The following is a 25928-nucleotide window of genomic DNA, read 5'->3' as shown; positions in this document are numbered from 1 at the left end:
TTGCCCTCATCCAAGTCACTTAGCCTTTGTGCTCTAAGCATAAGGATTAACAGCTTTCCATGGCAGAGAACGACAGATGCACATTCAGCTGCTCAGAGCTAGTGATTTACCTCTATTTCAGACAATTAAACAAACATAGCTGTGGGTCAGATCAAGCTGGAAAGGCAAGGAATGTGCTCTGTGGTTAGAAAGACCCACAGGAACCATTTTTAATCTCACGTGTTATGTGTTTTGTCATAGCCACCCATTCTTTCTCCAGCCATCTAGAGCATGCTAATTTTGCAGCATTTGACCATATTCAGGATTGTGACCTTACCTGTACTGTGCAAAAATGTTCTAATGTCCTGACCTCTATCACCCTACCTCTGGTGCCAGAAGGCATTTCCTACCTGACAGCTTCAATCAAGCTGTTCCCCAGCCCCAACTCCTTTGGCTCCCTTGTGTTCCCAGAATTAAGAATTGACTTCTAGAGCCTTATCTACTTGCTATTCTAAAACACGTCCTTCACTAGCTTGTGACTGTTCTTGCTCCTGAGGATCTTCTAACCCCACCCCTTGAAATCCTACCTGTCTTTCAAGCCTATTCAGATGTCATCTCCTTCATGAACACTGTATAGACCCCAGGTTCCTAGACTGCTTGGTGACTTAATTGTTTTCTAAAGGAGTTGCTATGCTTGACCATCTACGGGTGACTCTGGGTTCTTACCTCTACACCCTGTCCCTCCCCTTACTTTACATGCCATGCAGTGGGTCGTCCCAGAGCACAGAGTCTTGACAGGCCAGGGTCTTTCGCACCTGTAGACTCTCCACTGAAATCAATGGAGCAATGTCTCAGGCATATCCATGCCACAGGTGGCCTCTGGTGACCTAGGGTAAAAAGAAAAGCAATTATTTGTTCTACTTCAGAAATGGAAACCAGACATGTAGCATTCATTCTGAGTTTTGCTCCATTTGTTTACGCAGCATCTCTCTGTTCAGGGTTGCCTTAACAATGTTCTGGAGCTCATAAAGGGGTCTCTTCACAGGGTATGCAGAGTCCCTGGAACTGCAAAATATAATAGATGTTCTGTGTCTAATGGGGAGTGTAATGAAATATTTAAGAAATGTTGGGTTAAAGGATTAAACGGTGAAGTGAATCTTTCAACACAAGCCTTATCAGGACCTTTAACATACTGATGCATGTTGCAGAGTTCTGAGAAGAACATTCGTACAGAGCTCTTTCCACAAAATATTTCACTGTAGAGATTTGATGGAGGTGCATCTTGAGGATTTAGCATTGTCTCAGGAACATGCTTTGGGAAGCACGATTACATTGTGGATAACCAGCATCTATTTCACTACAGACTTTGAACAGTAAAATCACAGAAGCCAGCATTGGTGGTAAGGATGATATTAATGACTTCCCAGATGGTATTTTTTTCTCCAGAAAAAGTGTAGCGGAGCACACTACATAACAACATGGGAAACCGGCGTAATGAGGCTTCCAAGGGGAGATATGAGAGCGAAGCAATCCTTTTAAAGTGTGTGTTTAGCAGCTATGGCTTGACAAATTAAATTACAGACATTCCACACTGATCATTAAAGCTTATGTATAATTAGCTTAATTAGACACAAGCCACACAAGATGTCCCAAATAACTCTGATTCCGTTTTCCAGTTCTTTCCACAAAGGTTGCATTCTGCCAATCCTGCCTGTGTGACTCCCCATGGCACAGTTCTCCATCAGACGCTGGATTTCGATGAGTTCATCCCCCCGCTTCCACCTCCACCTTACTACCCACCCGAGTACACCTGCACACCCTCAGTTGAGGCCCAGAGGTGGGTCTACCTGCCGATGCCCCAGATGAGTGCCAAACCACTGGGACAGGAAACCATCCTGGGGAAGAGAAAGTTGAAATGCCTGCTTGCCTTCAGGGGAGACACTGAGCAGAACAAAGACCACGCCTCGGAAAGTGTGTTTGAAGAGAAACTAGACAGAGAAGGGGAGAAGGAGAAGTTTCTATTGGTATCTTTGCCATGTCACCAAAAAGAAAGCACAGGCAGAGAGAAGTAGCTCTATAATGTTCTTGTGATGTGCAGAAGGTTTAGTTATTCATAGAACATATAAAATTTAATTAAAGATTTCATCAGCGGTCTGATTATTTTAATAGACAGGGCCATAGAGTTCCTTGAAAAGGTGGATGTCTTTCCAAAAGAGAAACAAAAGGTAAAATGGCTCAGTGATTCAGGCTTTTATTTTTTAAGCATGACAAGTGTTGGATGAGGAGAAACCTTGACAATTGGTGTTCTGATTGCTTTGAGAAAATCATCTGCAGTTGGGGTTGTTTCCTTAGAGAATGACAATGTGACAGACGGTTCTGCCTTTTCAGGGGCCTCCACCTGGACTTTGCTTCCTCTCCATTCAGCACTTTGTATGATGTTGCCATCAACAGCCCTGGCATGCTGTACCCTGCTGAGCTCCCGCCGCCATACGAGGCCGTGGTGGGCCAGACTCCTGCCAGCCAGGTGAGGCCGGGGATGCAGGTGGGGCCAGTTCCTATGGAAGTGCTCAAGGAAACCTCCTTGGCCTGTCCTCAGAAAGCACTGGGCCTGGGGCCCAGTGGAATGTGTGATTAACACCCATGACTATCCTGTCCTACTGTGTGCAACTGTATTAATTTAAGCCTTTTTTTTTTTAAGCCTGAGGTCTTCTTAGCCCTGGGCTATAGATGAGGTGATAAATTCAGAGAACAGGACCTGCCTGATGTCATCCCAAGCTCTCATCCCTGCCCTTTAGTCATCCTGAAGGTCCACATCTACATAGTGCCAGACCTTATCTCATCCACTGACCAAGGAGGTGTCAATCCTGAGGAACCTCTGAGGGTGGGACAGTGCCCAGTTCAGCCTCAGTCCCACAAGCCTCAAAGACCGTCACATCCATTAGAACAGGTCATCTTTGCTAGGCCAGTGGTGGTAGGACAGGAAGAGAAGACAAGATTGTGCCTACTCTGTACCTAGTGGGAACGAGAGTGTTTTCACTCTTGGCAATTGTAGGGGGCAATATTTGCTGTAGAGACTCTCCTTCAGGGTGGCTTTTGACAAGCCAACTCAGCATCGGACTTGGCCTCAGGAGCCCTTGCCCACCCTGGCATAAGAGATGCTGCCTGAAATGCCCCAAGCGGCTCAGCAGTCTGCACACGGCACCTCTAGACTGGGCCAAGGACTTCAACCTTTTGTGTGGGCAGAGTAGAACCTACTGTGTGAGCGCTGCCTGTGGGAATGGGACTCTTTATTGAGAAGGCAAATCATGGCCTTGAAATTCCTGAATTTGCAGTTATGGAGAGATTCTCTTGAACTTTTTCCTTTAAAGCTGAATGGGTTTCTGCCTTCCTGTTGTGATTCATCTTCCCACTTATGATAAAAACATAAACTCTGCCAGGTGCCACAGCACACACCTGTAATCCCAGCAGCTCAGAAGGATAAAGCAGGGGGATCAAGTTCAAAGCCAGCCTCTGAAAAAGCGAGGCACTAAGCAACTCAGTGAGACCCTGTCTGTAAAATAAAGTGAAAATTGGGCTGGGGATGTGGCTCAGTGGTTGAATATCCCTGAGTTCAACCCCCCCCCCCCCAAATAAAAAGTAATAGTATTAATAATAATAATAATTAACATCAATATCAGTGAAGACTGATGGCTGTGATAAAAGTCTTAAGCACTCAGTGCACTGCAGGACACTTGTCACAGGCACCTGGCCTGTACCTGGGTGGGGTCCAGGGAGGATCTGAGAGTTCAGAACATATGGGTATGAGGTAGGGAAGGGTGAGGAGAGAGCTGGGAATGCCGCTCAACATTTGCAAAGACTTGGAGGAAGGAAGAGAGGGAATGATCTATCCAGGAAAAAGAAAGCTACGCAGGACTAATCTCAGATGAGTGGACATGGATGTCCAGGTGTGATTCACTGGATTTCAAGGTCATCAGAACATTTGAGTGGGTGTCCACTAGGCAGCAGGATCTGTAATTTAGAGCCTTAGAGAGAATAGAGTTAGCCACAGAGATGGTCACTGAGGCCTGGAAATGAGGGGGATGTTCAAGGAGAGGGAGAAACCTGCAGAATAACACCATTGCATGTTGTAGCAGAAGGGCCTTCACCCATAGGACAGGCTGCAGAACAAGCAGAGCACTGAGTGGGGATCCCACAAAGCCTGGATTTGAAGAAAACAGAAGTTCAGAAAGAAAGGGATGGGCCTGGACTGCCCAGAGGCTTTGAAAGACTGAACCCTTGGATCTACCTGGCTTACCATCAAGGGCCAGCTGGTGATCTTGGCAGGCAGTATTGATACGATGGTGGAGCAGGAGCCAGTTTGCACTGGGTAGAGGAGTGGCTGGGACATGAGGAGGGGTAGGAAGCTATGGGTCTTAGTTCTTTGATTCCTTTGAGCATTCTAGTCCTCCAAGGACTTATCAACCAAATCCTGATGGCTGGGCCTATCCTCAGGGTTTCTTTCTTTCTTTTTGGTACTGGGGATTGAACCCAGGGGCACATGACCACTGAGCCACATCCCCAGCCCTATTTTGTATTTAGAGAAGGGTCTGAGTTGCTTAGTGCCTTGAATTTGCTGAGGCTGGCTTTGAACTCGGGATCCTCTGCCACAACCTCCCTAGCCGCTGAGATTACAGGCCTGCACCACCACAAGGCTGCCCCCAAGATTTCTAAGTGACTAGCTAGTTGGAGGAGAAGGGTGTGCTAAGAATTTGCATTCCAAACAAGGTCTTAACTCCTGAAGTTGCAGGGACCCACTTGGAGAGCTGGAATACATCACTATTGCAAGACATTTGCTAAAGAGAAGATGGATGGTACTTAGAGGGGAGTGTGGATAAAAGGCCTTGAGGATGTCACCAAACAGATGTGAAAAGATCAGAGGAGGGGGCAGTGGGGCTAGGGCAGGTCCCTCCATGGAGGGTATTCCTCAAGAAGGCAAGAGGGGGAAGCTGATGAGGCATGCAGCAGATGGGCAGCTGTGCCTTGTAACCATCAGGGGCACCAGTCAGGGTGGCAGGCGCACCTGGAAACCCTGAAAGTGCACAGGGGTATGTGATTCTCTCCAGCTGCCTCAGAGAGGGATGGGCAACTCTGCCATCCTCTGCTCCATACCACGAGCCTGCTTGCTACCATCACAGAATCGCAGCTCCATGTTGGGGAGTCTTGGCTGGCTTCCTCATCCTCCCTTTTGTCAGCTGTGACTCCTATTTCCAGAAGAGATGACTGGGTGGAATGATTCACAATCCCAAGTGCACTCGCTGTGGAAAGGGGCAGGACTGGGCATGCTGCTCTGCTCAGAGTCCTTTGCTTTTCAACAATAAGAACCCTGTCCAGGAGTGCCCCCCCCCTCCAGCCCCTGCCCCAGCTTTTCAAGGCCTCTGAATGCTAGAAAGAACTTTGATTTGAGTGTATCATTCTTTGACGAACAGACTATACTGGAGGATGACAATACCGGTTCTAAGACCTATATGACACCATTCTCTGAAACTAGTGGAAATGCTCTATGTTGAAATTTCTCTCATAGAACTTGGGTGAGAAGCATTTTAAGGTCAAAGCCTTGTCTCACGTCAGCTTGCGTTAGCTCAAAAAACTGTAGCTCGTAAGTGCTTACGCAAACGTTATCTGCAGAAACAGCCCGGGCGAGTGTCTGTCTGTGTGGCCTCTCTCACAGCCTGCCCCCTGTGGGAGCAGGACAGCAACTGGTGATCAAGGGGCCACTGTGGCCCACAGGCCAATTCTATTGCTCTAGGAGCACTTTTCAATTCCACAAACGTCTCCGGGAGTCCAGAAGTCAATGAAACCCATTACCGTCCACAGAGGGATGGCAATATCACCAGCTGCCCCCTCCCTTAGGGTGGCCGATTGCCCCTGATTAGACAGGGAAGAGCTGCCCCCTCCTTCACTGCACAAGCATCTCCCTGGGCAAGGATGAGGTTAATTGTGTCCCCTTGTTAGGACAAATGGCACATAAATTGCCTATCAGGACTCGTTTGGATAAAAAGAGGAAGACAGAGTGACAGGAGAGTGAAGCAGCATCATGTGGCTCTGTGTGGTAAGAAAGGTACTCCTGGGATTTTTTTTTTTTCCTTAGATGAGATCTTTCTCTGTTGCCCAGGCTGGCCTGGAACTCCCAGACTGAAGCGATCCTCCCACCTCAGTCTCCTGAGTAGCTGGGGTTGTAGACATGCCCCACCACACACGTGTGAGAAGATATTTCTAATTGAGGGAGAAAAGCGACCCTTGATGAAGGATGTTCATTTAGACCTGTTCCCCTCTGTGGATCAGTCACACGTTGCCTTTGGCTTCTTCGGTAGTGATGTTGTTCTTTTCAGTGGCTTCTGACTGTACTCTTGAGCAAGCTCATAAGGAGTGCATTTCTTTCTACAGCAGTAAAGTTACTGAGGATTTATCTGTTTGATATTCCTGTTTAAAAGATAATGTTATGTTCCAGGGACCATTTCTATCCATGAGTACTCCATGGGATATAGAACCAGGGATGGGACAGAACCCAGGGACAAATAAACTTCTTTGTGTCTTCAGAGGGAGAGTTGAGCCTGGCTTCTGGGTAGGGGTGGGGTGTGGGTGTGAAGGAAGGAAAGGGTATTAAGGCAGAGGGCACAACAAGTCAAAGGCACAGAGGTGGAATGGCTAGGAGCTGGTGTGGGAGCTTCAGGTACCGGAAGGAGGTCACCAAAATGGCCTGAGTACAGGTGTTGTCACCCTGCTATCAAACTATGGAAGTGTCTTTGAGGATTGGTGTCTGGGTTTTATGACCCAACAGTGCTTTGAGGCTATATTTGGTGGCAGCATGGCGGGCAGAAGCGAAATCTAAGCATGAGGCTACAAGACTAACAACTCCAAGCCCTGAAAGTCATTAGTTATATGTTCAAAGGAAATGACCTCTACATTTTAAAGTCAGTGTCTCCAAAGACTGCCTTGAGTATGTAACTCACATTTTCCATGATTGCTGATAATTGCCCCCAAATAACAGCTCTTCAAAATTCTGGTACTAGATAGCTGACTTCACCCAGGAGTGAGGAACTCATTACAGAAATAGGGCAGGATTTCCTTGCAGTGTTAGTCACACAGCTGTCTAATAGGAAGATGAAGGGGAACTTAAGTGATTTTCCTGAATGCCAATTGATCTTTCAATTACAATGACTGGTCAAAATAACATACCCGAGATTTTCTAAGCCCAGGTTAAGTTATGCATGCCCAGGAGTGTCCCAGTTTAAGTTACATATGCAGCCTCTCTTTCATGGGCCCTCCTACTCACCTCCTTCAGGGACTTCTGTTTATGAGCCTTTATCACATACCTCAAATTTTAACTTAAGTTCCATGCCACAAATTTATTTCCTGTCCACCTTCTTCTACTTTTATAGTTCATCAACAATGCTGCGTGAAGTGAACAGCTATTTTCCCCACAGCTTCAGTGTGGCAAGGTGGTTTTTGACATCAGGGAAGACCAAATTCAAATTAAACCCTTGGCACTCTGCCTTCGACAGGGGATAGATGTGCTCCCAGGAGCTGTCTCCTCTCAAAACTAAATTTTCTAGCTCTTGAATGCAGGGAGCCAGAGGGAAGTGAGTACTGCTTCTGCAAAATATGAAACGAATCCAATTTCCTCCTGACCTTGTCCCACTGTGTATTTTATTTCTCTTGTTTTATTTATATTTCTTTATTACCGGAAGCTCTTTTTTTTCCCCTTCCAGGCAGCAGGTTTCTAAGTTACCTTTCACCTACACACACACACAAATCAAATAGAAGATTAGATATGGTAAGAGAGTTATGGAATGAAACAGACCTTGAGGGCATTGTTCGTGTGTGTGTGTGTGTGTGTGTGTGTGTGTGAGAGAGAGAGAGAGAGAGAGAGAGAGAGAGAGAGAGAGGGAGAGTGTTAGTGGAAGATTCTAGCAGAGATTTCCAAAATTGGTTATTGGCACATAGCAACACAATGAAAGAAAAAGGTGGATGCGAATGGTGGTGTGAATTATTCCTCACCTGATTCCCTCCCCACAAGTATGAGAGAGCTGAGAGGTCTCCTGTGATGGGGTCCCAGGAAGCCTGTAGGTATCTCTCTCAGGCAGCTCTTTCTGTTCTTCCCTGTCTCCCCAGCCCTCCTCCCAGCCCCCGCAGCAGGAAGCAGCTCACACCCTTTGTGTTGATGCAGAGGCTGCAGCTGCAGCCACCTGCCTTAGCACTAGCCTGGTTTAGAAAAGAGAGATGAAGAATATCAGCTCTCTGATTGAAATGGCGGGGGAACGAGGGAGGCAGAAATGTAATTACCTGAGCTGGAATCAGACCAAGCCACAGGGGCCTGCCTCACCTTCCCCAGCCTCCTCCAGAGCTCATTATTTGCAAATGTGTCCCCAAAGCAATTCTGAAATAACACAAGGAATCAGAAATTGTTTTCTGAGCTAGCATGGGGGTGCACGGAGGTGCCCGTGTGCCGTGCGAGTCGTGTTCAGCACATTGAAGCACAAGGTCAGTGAAGGGCCGGGATGTCCTGAAACAGGGATGGGACAGCTGTGCCCACCCACATGGAAACCATGCTGCACAGAGGACAGAGAGAAGACTTGAGGGGCTTGTCCTTTCCTCCTTCTATTCCCTGAGGCCTCTCTGGGTAGAAAAGGAGTCACTCCAAGAAGAAAGCTGCCAAAGCTTGGTGGCTATTGAATTTGAGTCCAGCTGCATAGCTACTTGCCCCCAGGACGGATGGCACTGAGGTGTGCCATCACTGTTGTGCTTCAGGATCCACATTCAGACTGGCACACCACCCTGTGTGGACCTGGACCCTGACCCTGGCAGGGAGGGCAGCCAAGGGTCTACCTCTCCCTCCCCTTGCAAAGGGGAGAGAGCCAAGGGCCAGCTTGCTAGAGTCTGATGTGACCATTCATCTAAGGCCCAGTCTGTGCCCAAACCATGCCAGCATGAAACATGATGAATCTGGTGACCATTTGTCCTATGGCAGCCAGGACAAGATAAAGTGAGTGACAGAATTGCAGTGGAAGCGAAGTCAGGGCCTGTCTATGTCCCACAGTGACTCTGAAGGATCCTGAGTATCTCTTGTTGGTCCCAAACAGTGCCCTTCAGTGGTAGGTGGGCAGGCTTAGGGTATGCCAGGTTGCAATAAGGTGCTCTTATTACAAAAGATCAGAGAAATGGGATTGTCCTTAGCAAGGACAACTTTAACACCCCCATCTCATAAATTTAGGGGCGAATACTGGACATGTATGTACATGTCTCTTAATACTTCTTGCTAAGAGGTGGGTTTTAAAGCCAATCTGTATAATCATTCCTCAGTATCCTCAGGGGATTGGTTCCAGGGGATATGCCTCTCAGATACCAAAATCCACAGATGATCCAGCAAGTCCCTTAGACAAAATGGTGTAGTAATTGCATATAACCCATAACCACCCCCAAAGTTTCAATCATCTCTATACTGCTTATGTTGTCTAACACAATGCCTGCTTGTTTTACTCATATGGATTCAGCATAGTACTTGGTAGGTAGAAATTCAAGTTTTACTTGTTGGAACTTTCTGGAATCCCTCCTCTTCCATATTTTCAGTTCACGGTTGGTTGAATCCATGGAATGGGTGGATACAGAGGGTTGACTGTGTTACTGGAGGCTGTTGTGATGTGTTCCCAAGCCCCACTGATGACCCACCTTGATGCTTTATGTTTCTTGCGGAAGGTTACAAGCATTGATCACCAGGTGGCTGAGTCTAGCTCCGGGGACCCAAACACCACTGCTGGCTTCAGCACACCAGGTAATGTTAATTCTTAGTATCTGAAGCACTGTTTCTATTTTTCAAGGATCTATCTTTTTCTCCTGTTTTCTTCTCTCCTCTTCTTCTTACTCCTGCTCTCCATTTTTTACTCATTATAGGGGTGGAATTTGCTATAGCCTTTTCCCTTGATACTATATAAATTCTCCACATTTTTTCCTCTAACCTTCATCCAGTAAGTCAGTATTCCTAGAAGACCTCACGCTTTCTCTGGGAAGCACTCAGAAAGCACATAAGTCCAGCAGGTTTAGCTGCAGAAAAGATCATTCCCACCAGGTAATTAACTACTGCATTGGAGTGAGGTTGGGTTGAGATTCTTTTTATGACCTGTACATATCCAGTTGCTCCAGGCCATTTCTCATTTTTGCACTTTAATGGCACCATAATTAAGTTGGACATCGTTGTGTGGGTCTGTTTCTGGGTTCTCTATCCTGTGTCTTTGATCTGTGTGTCTGCCCCTCCGCCCACACTACACTGTCTTCATGATCATACCTCTGGAAGAGTAGTGCCCCGACTTGATCCTTCAAGACAAGATTGTTTTAGCTCTTCTAGGATCTGCACTTTCCATTTTAGATTTTAGAATCAGCTTATCTGTGTCTTCAAAAATCCTTGTTGGGATTTCAATAAGAACTGTATCAATCCTCTAGAGCCATTTGGAGAGAGCTGACATCTTTCCTACACTGAGCCTTCAAATGTACAAAGTATATCTCTAATTCTCATTTTGTAATTTTCACCATATAAATCCTATCTGTGCTCTGTTAAGTTTACAGTGGGGCTTTGGTTCCAGGTCCCCTCTTGGGTACCAAAATCCAAGGATGCTCAAGTTCCTTATTTAATTGGCAAAGTATTTACACATAACTTGTACATATTCTCCCATATACTTTAAATCATTTCTAGATTATTTATCCAACCCAAATAAATTCTAATAAATAGCTGTTACACTGTATTGTTTGGGAAAAAGAGAAAAAAAAGTCTATATGTGTACAGTACAATTGAAAAAAAAATTCCATCTACAGCTGGTTAAATTCATAGTTGGTAGACCTCATAGATATAGAGGGTCAACTTATACTTAATGTATAGTTAAGTATTTCATATTTTCAGATTAACTGTAAATGGTATTGTAATTGTAAGTAGTTTTTAATATTTTTCTGCTTGTTCATTGTTCATCTGTGAGATTGTGTGATATAAATGTGATTCATTCTTGTATGATGACTTTGAATCTTGCCATCTTGCTAAACTTATTAGTTCTATTTTTTTCATAAATTCAAAGGGTTTTTTTTTTTCCATCTATTGAAACAACAAAGTAGTGATGAGGAATGGATGCTGGCAAGGCCGCAGGAAGCCACTACCCATAGCCACTACCGATTGGCATCCAATACATCGGCCACCCATTTTTAGGGCTCTTTATCTAAAATACTTTACCAAAAATGTGTTTGTTGTTAGATGTAGTGATCTCAATTCTGTAGCTGGCCAAGGGGAGTAATGCAAGCAAAGAAAAGTACAAATGAAGATGGTTGTTTACATTTTTCATAACAGTGGAAACCCTGGGGAACAATGAAGTACATTAATAAGAGTGAAAAAAACCCCGTTGCATATGATAAATACATTGTTATACATTAATTAAGAAAATGATCGTGGTCTTTTGTTTAAAAATTTAGAGGTCCATTAGATTATGATGTCCTCAAAGCAGGCCCACAACACAACTCCGGGTGAGAATGGGCAAAAATGAGCATAGCAGTCTGGGGCAGGAGCCTCTCCTGGAGTGTTACCACAGGTTTTTAAGTTTCTGGTAATTCTGTGTATGCAGAGGTAGGTCATATTTGTCCTAAGAAACTCAGTCAGTGTATTATCACTGATGCTAAGAGAACTGAGATCAAGAGGAATCAGCTGGCATGAATGTAATTAACATAATTTTGAAATGGAGTTTTGATTGGATTAATAAATACAGTTTCTGGGATTCAAATTTTCTAATGACATATAAAATGTTTTTTTTCCTTCTACATGATCTATTCATCTTTGAGTACTTGCTCAATTATGTCCTGGGATAAATTCCTGAAAATGAAATTGCTGAGTCCAAGGTAGTATATATTTTAGATTTTAATATATTGGCTAAATTGCATTCTGGAAAGGTCATATTACTAGTTTATATATCTACCAACAGCATATGAGGCCTCAGGACATGGTCACTCCTGTTGACCGTTGTCACCCTTCCAGGTGAAAGACCCATACACAATTTCTATGTTTATAACTTTTTATGTTTATTGCCCAGTCATAGGTCTGATTTTGATTGATATGTTCTCTTTCAGTGTTTTTATTTTTGAGATTTTGTTTTTGTAGATTTATAAGAGAAAACATTTGTTAAGTGAAGACATAAGAAAATGTGAAGGCTCACATATTTCCTATTTGTGACAGGTGTACCCCCTCAGTTTCTGCTTTACTTTACCCCCTGTTAGCGACATCCTGTTCCATAAGCAAGTTTACAGTTTTATTTTTGTTTTCAAATTTTTCCTTCAGGATTTCTATCATGTTACAGAGTCTCCACTCCAAGGCTGTAGATTTGTTTTCATCTTCTATTTTTATAGTATCTTTAAAATAAAAGGGTAATCTTCCTGGAGATTTTTTTATACAGTGTGTGAGGTACTGTTCATATTTTTCTATTTTCCCAAATGGACTACAAATTGTCCCCAAGCATTTATCAAGAGGGAAGTAGTGGTTAAGCAAGAGTACTCTAGAATCTTCCACCCAGCTCCACATCTTGGGGCTATGTAACCTCTTGACTTCCATCCCTAAGCCCATGTCTTTCTATGGAATGGGGGTAACCTGGCATTGCCTCATAAGTGGATAGTGGGGACTAAGCAGGAAATTAGCCCCCAAAAGGGGCGGTGGCCCCAAAAGCCTCAGCAAGAAAAAAGGTCATAGACAATGGATAACATGGAACATAGAGAAACAGAGGCCTCCCACAGAAAAGGATGGAAGGAACAGACACCCAAAAGCCTCCCACGAGGAATCTAGGCTGTTGTGACAAACCACGTGTCTCTAAGCAGGCGGCACATCTTGTAGTATGTACACCAACGCTGAGAGGGAACCTTGAAGGCAGCTGGTACTTCAAAAAGAATGTGGATCTGGGCATGGTGGTGCACACCTGTAATCCCAGCAGCTTGGGAGGCTGAGGCAGGAGGATCACAAGTTCAAAGTTAGTCTCAGCAACTAAGTGAGTGAGACTCTCAGCAATTTATCGAGACCATCTCAAAATAAAAAATAAATTAATTAATTAAAAGGGCTGGGGTTATGGCTCATTCTTTTTTTAAAATATATTTTCTTTCATTTATTTTGTTTTATATATCTGTAAAACCTCAACAAAAATGTATGGATGGAATACACTGGGTATTTTAATTGATCTAATATTTCAAGAAATGCTTTGGTATGGACATCTGATCTCTCCTAGCTGAACTAAAATCATGATAACAAAATAAAAAACATACACCAAGATGTTTCTTTATGATAATGTGAGTTGCTTATGTCTTAGAAAACAAAATAAATCAACTTTCATGTAAACATTCATTAATATCAATATTGTTTTCAGTAACCAGCCACCACTATGTAAGAATGCCTTGAATTTTATTGAAATAAGAATGGGAGACTGAAGAAAAAGGTGTTCCTAATTATTAGAAACAACATGTATCATGTAACTGCTCACATGTCTCCAGAAGCTTGAAATCATTTACCATGTTTTATTAATACACCCTCTTAATATCATGTACTTATTGCATTTCATGTATGTAAAGGACTTACATGTGTTATCCTTTTAGGATGCTTATTTAAGAGAGAGATACATTATAATGTTCACTTTGCAAGTGAAGACACTGAGGCTCAGAGGAGTTTTGCAATATAGGGCTCAGTTCTTAAATGCCACTGGGCTCAAGTCCCAGTATCCTACCCCCCAAAAAAGGTAGATCAATACTACTCTGGCTTTCATGTTTGTGCAGGTCCCTAGGGGGTCTTGTGAACACAGAATCTCATCTGCCTCCTGGATGCCAGCCTTGGAGGGATAAGGGGGCAGGAGCTAAGACCTGACTGGCATTGCTTGTCCAGAATAGCAGTTCTCAGTTTAAAGGGCATCCACTTTCCATGGAGGGCCTCTTCTCACCTGGATGGCCAGGCTCACCCCCACAGTCTCTGATTCTGTTTGGCTATGAGTTTGAATTTCTTTCTTTCTTATTTTTGTTTGTTAGTTTTTTGGGTTTTTTGTGTGTGTTTTGGTGTTGTGCTGTGGATGGAACCCAAGGCCTCACACATGCTAGGCAAGTGCCCTACCACTGAGCTGCACCCCCAGCTCCAAGTTTGCAGGTTTGACTTGTCCCCAGGTAAGGTGAAAACTGCTGGCCCAGGGATTTCTTTGAGAACCAAGGTAGATATTGAGTGGGTTGGGTTTATCCTGCCCGCATGACCCAGGGGCTGAATTCCAGGTCCCAGGTTGCACCTCCTATCTGGAATGGGGAGATTCTCAGGCCCCTAGGGCCTGGCTGGTGTACAAGGTCTCCCTCAGAATTCTCACTCTTCAATGGTCCCTGCGCATCAAGCATCCTTTGACCAAGTATCTGATCTCTGATTTCTAGTCTCTTGTGGGGTGTGGAGGACCTGAGTACCTTGTATCCCCTTCTTAGAATTCTCCTTGAAAGGTCATCTGGTACCCCAAACCTTTCAACATCAGACAGCAATGTTGGACCACCTGGTCCAGTGTTCCCATGCTTCTAAGATTTCAGAATTTATTTAGGTTTGGGGTTTAAAGGGCAGATGCTGTCCCTGTCAGGGTGGCCCTGTGGTCACTTGCATTTATGCTGTGCTCATTCTCTTGTAGTGCCAGCCAGCAGCGCAAGCCTCCCAACGTCAGATGGAGCAACCTCACTGGGTCCGAGCCAACCATCCCCCGACGACACTGCAGGCACCTCACCGCCCCTGCCACCTACCCCAGGCCCCCTGGAGGCTACAGGTGTGAGCATGCAGGCACAGCCAAGTCCTGGGCGTGTGGCCCGCTCTGCCAGTGACCCTACCTCCTGTGCATCCAGTGAGGCAGGTATGGCTGGCTGAGCCCATCTGTGTCCCCAGGGTGTGTCCTGGACACTGAAAGTCTCATAACCTCTGAAAGTGAAGACTCAGCTCTGGGAAGTTGGGGAACACAGTCTGGATGTCTGAGACTGTAGCTGAGTGTGGGTAGTGGTAGCCTGGGGGCCTCTGCTGTGTGAGCAGAGGAGGAGGGATGCAAGAGCTTGGAATGATGGGAATCCCCCAGCAGTCATCCTCTCTGGGGTTAGCTATGAGTGTTGCACACTTGCTCCAGGGTCCAGGAAGGGTCAAGATTCAGGCTAGGACAGGGGACCTCAGGTGAAGTCTGTGGGTAAGTGGCATGTCCTCTGCCTGGAGTCTGGGGCAGACCCAAATTTGTTCTCAGCAGCACTTTATGGCCCCCTTGGTAGTCTTCCACATGCAGTCTAGAGTGTGAGTGGAGTCCCTGTATGACTGTGCGAGTGGACACCAGCCTGGGCTGTAAGACTGTGTAAGACACAGTCCCAATGTCCACAGCCCTGTGGGACTTACATTTCACACAGGCTCCCTCAGAAGTCTTATGGCCCCTGATGTGGGAGAACCCATGCCCATCCTCGTTGCTATGGGAAGGCCTACATAGTGTCAGTAAAGATTGGTGTGCCTTTTGACTATGGTTCCATCACAGTCAGAAGATTTTCAAAAATGGCTGTGAAGGAAGAAGTCCCAGTATGACTGCACCTGTTTTGTCTCAGTGGTCTTGTCCAGTGGACCCCCAAATAGCCTAGAGTTCATCCAGCCAAAGAAGAAAGAAATCCTGAAAAGGAACCAGGAAGCCACACCAGTCAAGCCTGGAAGCATCCTTCTGGTTGAAATGTCTTATTTTGCACTTTGTAATGGGTTCTCTCCACCTCTCTTTATCCTTCCCTCCCACATGCAGTTGCTGGCTTACATAAGAACATTCCATCTGAATTTCCTGAAAAAGTCCAGCTCTGCTAGTTCATTCAGAGCTTCTCAGCTTCCCTCTGCCCTGTGAGGGCCAACCCCTGAGCCTCCATGCCCACAGTCACTCACTGAGGATTGGGGGACAATCCTATGCACTTGGGGGGACTCAGGGATGTGTTCAGGATGTGGCCCTCTGCTGGCTTCCTTTGGCCTGTTCCCCCTCACTGAAATTAATGGTCTGCAAATCATGACATCCAAGGGGTGGCAATGAGGGAAAATCCAATCACCATTTCTTTTCTGCGTCCCACACACCAGCCCGTTGCTTCTGGCTCCTCTCAGCCACATGAGACTGTTTCTATTCCATAGGACAAAGGCATGTGTCTGACAGGTCCCTGGGGAACCTCAGATTCAGAGGCAATTCTGATGAAGAAAGAGTTCAGGGCTTGTGTGAGGAGTGTTGTAGGTCCCGGGTAGGAGGACCTGGACACCACCTGAGCCACAGTGGGCCTGGTGAGATGCATGGCTGCTCCCCTTTCATCCATGGACTGGTTTGTTCCTGCTTGTCTGGCATCTAAAATATATGTGTTAGCCACAGGCAGGCTGAGATAGTTTTATCAATAATTCCTTTTTCCCTTTCATGTGTTAACTGAATTCTCTTCTGGTTAAGATGCCTCTTCACACTCTGCCTCGTGCAGCCAGGACCTTGAAACAAGACTGTCTCGGGCTACTCTGGGGACAGGTGAGGTAATTCTTTTCTAAAATGCTTGACATCTACCTGCTGTGAAGTAGGGGTATGAGTTAGCTGCATTAGGTCCTTAGTTGCATTGCCTCTAAATTCAGCTCCCCTCAATGTCACCTGGGAATGTGTTTCCCTCTCTCTCTCTCTCTCTCTCTCTCTCTCTCTCTCTCTCTCTCTCCCCCCCTCTCCCCCCCCTCCCTCTCTTCCTCTCTCTCCCCCCTCCCTCCCTCCCTCTTCCTCTCTTTTGCTTTCTCTTTCTTTCTCTGAGTGCAGCTGTATCAGGTGCTACAACTAGTTTAATATGCATATGGCTGCTTATTTTACTTTATTGATGGCATTTTAGGGAGTTGATTTGGAGGTTTTTTACACTTTTTCATGTTTAATTCCTGGGCTTGCTCATTGCCATCAAAAAGACCCCAGAACAGTTCATTCAGAATGTCTACTTGGAATGACGTAGAGAGCGTTGAACAAGTTGGGCCTTGATGTGGTCCTCCATGAGTGGATCTCAGCTGACTGCCTGGGCCTGGCTTTGTTCAAGGTGCCATCTGACCCATGCTTATTCTATATATGATGCATTGTAGCTGATAGTCAGCCCTGTGGGGAGCTGGAGCCATTTTTCCAGCCCCTGACCTGGTGGGCAGAGGGGGAAGGACCCTGAAAAGTGGCTGCTCTCTATGACTGACATAGTGGAGGGGGTCTCATTGCCCCTCTACCACTCCCCAGCTCTGATTTTAAGGCAGACCCTGTGTCTAGGTGCCACAATTCTGGCCCAGCAAGTGATCAGACCCAGAGGGAAAGGTCATGGAGCTGGGGAAGGCTGAGAAGGGCACTGGCTTAGGAACTCTGGCTGTGAGGCAGATAAAACCGCTCCCTGCCCAGCACCTGCCTTTCTTCTCCCTGGCCTACCTCGCATTTTGGCCCCCAATCCTAGTCCTTCAGCTCTGGGAGGCTGCAGCCCTCAAGGTTAATACCAGCTTAACCTTGGGCTGAGAAGGGAGGGAGGGGCACAGGAAATAGGGCCATGCCCAGATGCCAGATCAGAAACAAGAAACCCAGCAGAAAGCATGTCCACAGCATGATTCTATTGCTTTGTAAAGAACTCAACAGATGCCTTTTGTTTTTTTTGTTTTTTCCTGGTTGTTTTCAAATTGCATCTTTTCCCTTGATTTTTAGTTTCCACATCTCGCTCAGTCATGGCTACCTATCAGCACCAGCTCTCACCCTCCAGGGACCCTGGGACCTGGAAAACTGACCAACAGTCAAAGCCAGAGGCCTTACAGATGGTCTCGAAAATGCGGCCACCCTCTTTAGTGGACAGCAAGGCCTATGCAGACACCAGGGTTTTGGTGGCTAAGTTTTTGGAACACTCGAACGGTGCCCTCCCTCCAGAGGTGAGGCATGTGGTGGGCACCATCCACTCTGCAGTCACCTCTGAGGAGAACCCGGTAGAGGAGGCCGTCTTTGGTGCTGGAGTCCTGGACCAGCTATGAAGCAACCAGAAATCTGGACGGGACACTGACGGAACTGGTGTCAAGCACAGCCTTTTCTTGCCAGAAGATACCATGCTTGACTGGGAGGAGCCTTTGGCCCAGCTTGGCAGAGGACAAATGGAGACCACCCGGAAATGTCGGGGTGCTCTAGTGGGCAACTGTTATTCCTTCTCTTGAGGTGGCCCTGATCAATGGTCTTCTTGGGAACTGCATTTGTTACCCATTCCAGTACTTCGGAATGATGATTCTCTTGTGTCCTTAGTGAATTTGTTTTCATCAGGCATGTAGCACTTTGAACTGACCAGCGTTACGTGAATGCCAATACATGACAGGTGACACTCATGTCACTGAGAGACACTACATCTCCTCCAAATCAGGGACATGAAAGCAGGATTCTCCTCCATCCCCAATGTAGTTTAGTATTAAGTGGATAGAGGATGTCATTCCATAATGGGACTATTTTCCCCTGTGGTTCGTATCTCTCTTTAATGAAACCTTTATCCTATTACGGCCTATTATTTCCTTTAAAAGGAAATAAGTAACTTCAGCACAGATGGCACCCTGAGCCCAACTCTTTGCCCACAGGGCTACAGAGCTATTGTGCAAACAAATCCACCGTGATGGGATTCACCATGGCCCTGCCACCCCTGGGAAGCAGGAAGGTATTGCAAGGGCTTTAAGGCACCTGCCATCTCCTTGTCTCCTGGACCTCTCAGCTGGGCCTCCGTCTGTGAGCTGCCATCCCCACTTTCTCCCTAGGCTCCCCTTTCTCCATGGTCCCCTGTCCTTAAACCAGAGTCAACAAATAGCAGTAAGCACCTTCCCCTTGTATCTAAGCTCACCTCACTGACCTGGGTTGGGCACAGGGCCCCTTTCTCCAGGGTGTGTATACCTCCTGCTAAGGTATGACCCAGCACTATCCCTCCCCCAGCCAGGTGGCAGCAGGCACATCTGCATTGCATATTTCTATGAGAGCTCTCTCTGTGTTGGTCATGCAGAAGCAGCAAGCCCAGCTTGGGTCCAACTCGATTGCCTTTGGCCAACTTGGCCACCTTTGACTTTCTTGCCCCACCCTTGCCCCTTGTTTTCTGGCAACATCAGCTGCCGTCACTTCTCAGCAATGGCCCTAGAGCAGCACTATCCACAAGAACTTTCTTTGTGCAGGAAACACCTGTACCTGGACCATACAAAACAGTAGTCACTAGTACATAGGGCTGTTGAGTCCCCCAACTGTGGCCAGTGGTTCCTGCTTTGGGCAAAAAGCTTACCTTTGTGCCTGGCACAGCAAGTGCAAGAGATGGGCCGGAGAGTACCCACCACTGCTCAGTGCCTGGCTAGGGGTTCGTGATGCTCTTCTCTGTTCTGCATGGCCTGTGCCTATTCTTGAGCCCCCCCCCCACACCTCAATATCCCACATTCCATCCCTCAGCCTCTAATTCCAGTTCATCTAATGTGCTGGGGGCACTTCTCTGTGTTTGGAAGTGGGTCAGGGGGTCGAAGGAGGGTTCCAACACAAATATGGTATAGGAACCCCCCAGCCAGGGTCAGCTGCTAATGGTTTGATTGCTTTGCCAATGTCCTTGGTTGCTGCCTCCCTGAAGTTACTGAGCTCAAAATATATGAATCAGGCCTTTTGACAGCAATCTTCCTTTCCCACAAGAGACATACTAGAGATGAGTTTATAAGCACTTTATTCAGACTATGAAATGGAAAATCTTCTCTAATTTTTCTCAAGTGAGGGCTTTTGAAGCAAGTCCCTTTGCAGGTAAAGTTAATTGATAGTTTTTCAGAATGGCTTCCCCTGAGCCATGGGCAAAGCAAAGTATTTACATCCTGATGTCCTAGTCCGGGAATAGCAGTATTTTCACGGTCTCTGAGGTGAGCCAGAGCATAGCCAGCTGCAGGCGGGGTGGGGGGGGGGGTGCCTGCTGGCAGGGCAGGCAGTGGCAAGTGGGGGGTGTACACAGCAGTGTCCCTGAGCCCTGCCACTGGCTGGGATAAACCATGCAGACCTCAGACCTGCTTACAGTCTGACTGAGGCCAAGACTACTTCCCATGACACTGACTCAAGCTCTGGGGTATTTTTATTGTGCGGTAAGGGGACAAGTCATCCTGGTGTTCTGTGTCCTTCACTTTGCCTCTCTGCAACAGGGCCTTATCATCTGTCATTTGGGTCTCCTGCCTCAGGCTGTACCTTCCTTCAAGCATAGACTGATGTGCTGTCCTAAAACCTTCAGTCCCAGGCATTGTTCAGAAAGTGCCATCCACACACATACCCACTCACACTTAGTTCTGTATTTGCTGTCGTAACAACTCTATTTTGTGGATAAAGAAACTGTATCCAACTGGATGCCACTTGGCTAGAACCTTCTGCCTCATGGAAACAAGCCTGGCCTATCCTCTCAAGGCCAGGTTGACCCACATGAACACTGGGAAGGCCAAAGCTCCAGGCTTCCAGGAAAGATCCCCAGAAGGCACAGCGGCTGGTAAGGCCCACTTGGGAGTGTGCTGGCAACTTCAGCTCTGGTCCCGTTGATCCAGTTCAGCAACATCCTGGTGGTAGCAGTTCCAGCAGCAGGCCTCCAAGGCTCCAAGCAGCATGTGGGCTCTCAGCCAATGGGAGAGCTGGCTTCCTGCCCCTTGCTGTGCATCCTTTCCATCTGGAAGCTTATTCTCCTGTTTCCTGTTTTGGTATCTGGAACAGGCCTGAATGGCTGTTTTAAGAAGTTACTTTCCCCACTTCGGTATGGCTGGGACCTAGGCAGGAACCCAAAGGAGGCTGGCGGCTACTGGGACACCACCTTTAACCCTGGCCTTTGGGGGGGGGAGGGTGAGGATGCTGAGGTGGGCAAACTTTGGACCCCAACTCTATGGCTAACAAGGTTCGGGGCATCTTTCACAAGCACTCAAGGTCTCCTTGAGCTAGAGATAAACACAAATTAAAACTTGTGATGAACCATGATGTAACAGAAAGCTTATTTCAGATGGATGTTCCTTTTCTTTCCCCTCTGCTGTATCAACTCACAGAAGCTGCTAAGGCAGAATTTAAAGAAAATTGTTTTCAAGCCACCAGAGACCTGTTTGTACAACTCAAACGGTCGTATTTATTTAATGTACCTCAAGGTGTTTTAATAATGATCAGTGTTTTAATAAAAAGTATTTCTGGCCTCTGTGTGTCTGAGGTCTAATTGGGACAGAGACAGGCTGAGGGCTATGTGCACCGTTGGCCAAGAGCAGGGTCCTGAGGGCTTGGGCTGGGCTCCCTGCCAGCTGCTGGGGAGTGGGAGGCACCCAGAGCTGCCCAGCTGTGCTTCCTAGGAGCCCCCTGGAGAGACTGAGCTGCAGGAGCTCAGGAGGAAAAGGCAGTCCCCTCCACTCGATGCACGCACGTCCCATCCACACTGACCCACACCTGCCGCTCCGTGGAGGCAACACCTGAGGGCTTCTGGGAGAATACGGGCCACAGCTCAAAGTTTTTCTTCTTCTTCTTTTTTTTGACTGTGTATCATTTTGGCGGGAGTCATGCCCCCATGTCATCTGCTAGCCATAGCCTTCCTCCCTGGAGCCCATCACACGCCTTGACCTGGGCACTGCAGGAATATTCCCTTGGGCTGCCTGAGCTGCGATCCCTCCCCTGCTTCTCCTCAGGTTATGACGGTTCTTTGCATTCCCCAAGATGGTGCTATCCCTGCTAGCATTTTTTTTTTCTTGGCACAGAGCTTTCAACTCTTTGCCTCCCGTTTCTAACAGAGTTTCCTACTGAACATTTTTCTTTGACTCTACCATGCATCCTTTCTGAAAGAAGGCCTGGAGCTAGAGTTCACTTTGAAAGACTGTTCTTACATGCCCTGATGGCCAAGGAGGAGCTTAACGGAGTGCTTAGCTAGCATCCCTCAGGGGGCCTGGTAAGAAAAACCACTTGTTCTCCCCCAGAACCCCAGGCCACAAAGGTGCTTGGTGAGTAGCTCCGATCAGCAGAGCATGCACTGCTGTGAGCAGGCCAGAGAGAAGGGGTCCTGTGTGCCAAGGTCCCCAGGCTAGTAGAGCTTGAGTCCCCTCCCTGGACTTTCTGACTAAAGCCCAAGTTCACTCCATGGCCTCCCCATGCCAAGTGACACCAGGACCATACCACAGAGAAAAGAATGTGACAGAAGAACTGCTTGAGTCCTGTTAGTGCCCTAGACAACTGCAAAGGACCTCAAAGGTATAAAGAGGGGGCTGGGAGTGGTGCTTCGACTCTGTATCATACCCATACACACGTGTGTGCGTGAACATATGTGTATACCTCTCCTGGAGGCAACTGATATTTAAATCCAAAGAAGCCCAAGTCTCCATCTCTTTCTTATTCAGTTAGTAGCTTGTGGCCATGTCTCTCACCTGGGGCAGGTGGGTAGAGAACCCAGAGCAGCCTGGTGACCTGTGACGACTGCTGACACTTCCAGGTGCTGCAGGGTTTGGCCCACACGAGATCTGGTGACCTTAGCATGCATCCTCTGACCTCATGGCCAAGAGCTCCCAAGGCCCTAGACTGGGAAGGGATGCTGTCACCATATGGCAGACTTGCAGAGCCACTCACTAGAGAGTGAGAACCAGAGGCCAGTTGGACATATGATGCTCAGTGAACACACCAGCCACACAAAGAGCTTCCATCATGACTTCAGGTTTATTAGTGAGATGCACGAAGTCTTCCTAAGGTCAGCTGCATGCAACACACAGGTTACTCCTCAAATACAGTAATCCTAAAGCTTTAGTTACTGCGTGGTAAGGCTTCTTAAGTCACAGTGTATTTGCTTCAAGGCCTGGGCCAAAAAAAGAGACTTCCAGACAAAACGATGTCAGTTAACATTGATCTCTAATGAACCGAACCGGACGATGTGTTCCTTCATCTACACACGCTCTAACACTGCTCATGGCGGGGGCGTCTCGCTTGCCACGTAATTAGCGCTCATGGCTGGTTGCCTCAGGAAGGGCAGAGGTGGAGTTTTCTGGTGGGTTTGGATTGTTGGAGAGGAGCGTGTGTGGATGTGTTTGTGTAGTTAGGTTTTAAACAGGGGGCAGACTCCCTGGCAGGATGGTGAGAGTGTTCCCACCTGGCAGGGGGCCCTGCCGTGGAGAAGCGTTCAGGAGGGTGGGTGCCCAGGTAAGTTCACAGAGACTCCATGACTCGGAAGGGGGGAGGGGGACAGGAGAAGCAGGTGTGGTCACCAGACATGGGAAACCCCTAAACTTCTGAAGAACAGCTTGCCCAAATAAAAGTCCAAATGGTAACATTTTCTAAATAAATATGGAGTTTTGATGTTGTGACCATCATCCTTTATTGAACTCAGGAATATCTCCTTTCCTGGTAAATACTTACAATCGATCACATGTTCCCACACTTTTTAGTGCAAGTCACATCCTGGGAGCCGGGCTGCCCACGCTCCTGTGGAAGCCGCAGCAGAGTCAGCTGTGTGGGCTCTTCGGGGCTCCAGTGGCACCCCCATCAACCCAGGGGTCGGGAGAGGGCTGCTTGCCCCCTTGCAGGTGCTGTGTCCCTCAGAGGCCTCCCTTCATGGTGGCATGAGTGGGTCCCCATGTTTGTGTTCTACAACTTCAGGGAAGAAAGACACACACTTTCTATGCCACCCAGAGGTACCCATGAACACCCCTGCCAGTCACAATGAGAAAAACAGTTCAGAATGTGGCAAAATACTTGAATGTTTTACAAAGGTTTGTTCCTGCGACTCTCCTTTGATAAAAAAAAAAAAAAAGAACCCCTTTTGGCAGAAAACAAAAAAACAAAAACAAAACAAAACAAAAATCAAATAAAAACAACCGGGAGGAGGTAAGGGCACACCCTTCAGGGGCCAGTGTTCTTGGCTGGGCTGTGCGATCAAGGGGCATCCTGCTTTTCTGGGTCCAGGTGGGCCTGCCTGGCGACCCCGGCTCCGTGGCAAAGGCTGGATGGGCCTAGATGTACAGCGGGGTCTCCTGGCCCGTGAGGAGCCTGAACATGGCAGCAGGCATGGTCTTCATGTGAATCTGTCAACAGAGACAGGAGAATGAGCTGCTCACCCACTCCCCACAGGTGCTCCCCTCGGTGCAGTCAAGTGAGAACCAACAGTAGAGGTGAGCATCTCCCCAGAGCCTCCTGTGGAGAATGCCAGTGCCTCAGAGTGAAGGAAGAAGGACATGCTGTGCGGACAGACCTGGGTTCCCCATCCCTGTCTTCACACAGTCAAGCGCTAGTTTTCCCTTCAGCTCATGCTGACATCAAGAGGGTGGAAAACTGGACTTTTAAGGGTGTCTGCAATTCGCCTACTCGGGTGAGGGAAGGCTGGAGCATCCCAGGAACCGTGGGGCGTGCACTGTGCTTCAGTGAGGGGGAGACCAAGAGAGCCCTGCCCACTAGGCCGGTGTTCTGGAGGGCTGGGGACGGGCTCACTGAGGAGCGGGCTGCCCTCAGACCATCATCCTTTCAGAATCCCTTAGGGAATAACCCTCAGTGCCTGACCTCCCCCCCCCCCCCACCACCACCTGGCTCCAAACAGGATGGGCATAAAATAAGGAAGGCATGAGGCTGCTCCCCAGGGACACCAACCGTAACCTCCTTGAGGACACTGGACGGAAGGCATGTCTTGGGGGGCAAACACCAAGCCACTGGAAGCAAAGAGAAGGTGAGCTCCAGCCCTTCCCAGCCCGGCAGAGTGCTGTGCTCCGGCCGGAGGGTCTGCCTTGCCCATTGCCTCTATGGGTGGGTGTTGTTTCTGAAATATCTAGCTGGCATGGGTGCTGCTGGCCTCTGCCCATGCCCAGTGCCCAGGGAGAGGCTACCAGGAGTTAGCCGCTGATCCCACCCAGGTCTGGCCTTCCTCAGGCAAACAGGCTCGGGCCCTGGTCTGACCAATGCAAATAGGTAAAACTTGCAGATAAGATTTTCCCACCTTTGCCCCTTCAACATTTGTTTGATCTGTTCAGGTGTTGGCTCTTCCATCACCCCAGGAAGGCTTTTTCCATCAGAAGTTTCATTCTGGGCAATTCTTCAGTCTGAAACCCAACCCCCCCAAGGCTCATCCAAACTTCAATCTTGTTTATCAGTGACTAATTTTCCAAACGTGCTCAGGCACGATGGAAAACGCAGGCAAGCGCTTTCATCTCCCAGCTCAGCCAGCAGGTCTGCGGCCGGCAGGGGCTGACGGGACTCCAGCACCTCACAGCCCATTCTCCTGCCTCTTTGAAATCAATCCATCTGGGGTCTGAGGAGTGGGAATCATTTCTCACCGCTCCCAGCCTGGCTTCTCCTCTGGATTGATTTCTCTGTGGGTGTGAGGCTGATTGCTCCCGTGTGGGCAGCCATTTCCAAGCGCCTACTTAGGAAAATTGGATTTTCCTTTCTTGGAAGCCATTTGTAAAGGGAAGTTAATGGCAGCTCCCCAGCCCCTCTCTTTCTTCATAGAGGCAGCCATTGCCACCACCATTCGGGGCGGGGGGAATGTGCCTCCTCCCTCAGCCTCAGCAGTTTCACAAAATACTGAGTGTCCTGATGTGGCCCAGGAGATGGGATCTGAGGGGTGACCTGGAGATAGCTCACCTCCCCACCCACACTCTAAAATGGAGTCCAGGCCCTCTGCCTCACATGGCCACCGGGGGAGCACCACACACCACCCAGAGCCTGGTTGGACCCTCAGTGTGCAACCCAAACTCTGCCTGGGCCCTCTCCCCACTTATCTCTCCAGCTCTCCTCGGCCTTACTCTTTGGGCCATCACCCATGCCTCTCCCAAAGAGACTGTCACCCTTCTTCAATGACTGCCTTCACAGGCCCGCTCACACTCCTATACTCACACATGTGAACACCCAAACTCACAGAGACCCTCACAAAAACACACCCACACTCACTCACTCCCAGGTACACTAATACCCATACCCACA

At 47.8% G+C, this 25928-nt stretch overlaps 2 protein-coding genes across 2 annotated transcripts in view; one reads left to right on the top strand and one right to left on the bottom strand.

Annotated features, from left to right (window-relative positions):
- ENTREP2 (endosomal transmembrane epsin interactor 2) overlaps nucleotides 1–19902 on the top strand; it is a 450066-nt gene extending 430164 nt beyond the window's left edge. The window contains exons 6-11 of the mRNA XM_081291850.1: nucleotides 1656–1816; nucleotides 2368–2503; nucleotides 9712–9787; nucleotides 14664–14879; nucleotides 16458–16529; nucleotides 17703–19902. Of these exons, the coding sequence (XP_081147976.1) occupies nucleotides 1656–1816; nucleotides 2368–2503; nucleotides 9712–9787; nucleotides 14664–14879; nucleotides 16458–16529; nucleotides 17703–18019 (978 nt within the window). The 3' untranslated portion in view covers nucleotides 18020–19902. The remainder of the gene's footprint in view (nucleotides 1–1655; nucleotides 1817–2367; nucleotides 2504–9711; nucleotides 9788–14663; nucleotides 14880–16457; nucleotides 16530–17702) is intronic.
- A 3300-nt stretch (nucleotides 19903–23202) lies between these two features.
- Nucleotides 23203–25928, bottom strand: part of APBA2 (amyloid beta precursor protein binding family A member 2) — a 260706-nt gene continuing 257980 nt past the window's right edge. The window contains exon 15 of the mRNA XM_081291943.1: nucleotides 23203–24040. Within this exon, the coding sequence (XP_081148069.1) occupies nucleotides 23969–24040 (72 nt within the window). The 3' untranslated portion in view covers nucleotides 23203–23968. The remainder of the gene's footprint in view (nucleotides 24041–25928) is intronic.

Source organism: Spermophilus citellus, assembly GCF_964194105.1.
Source record: "Spermophilus citellus genome assembly, chromosome: 4".
In the NCBI taxonomy this organism is placed as follows: domain Eukaryota; kingdom Metazoa; phylum Chordata; class Mammalia; order Rodentia; family Sciuridae; genus Spermophilus; species Spermophilus citellus.
The sequence above is the reverse complement of the archived record's forward strand: the minus strand, read 5'-3'. Positions and strand labels throughout refer to the sequence as shown.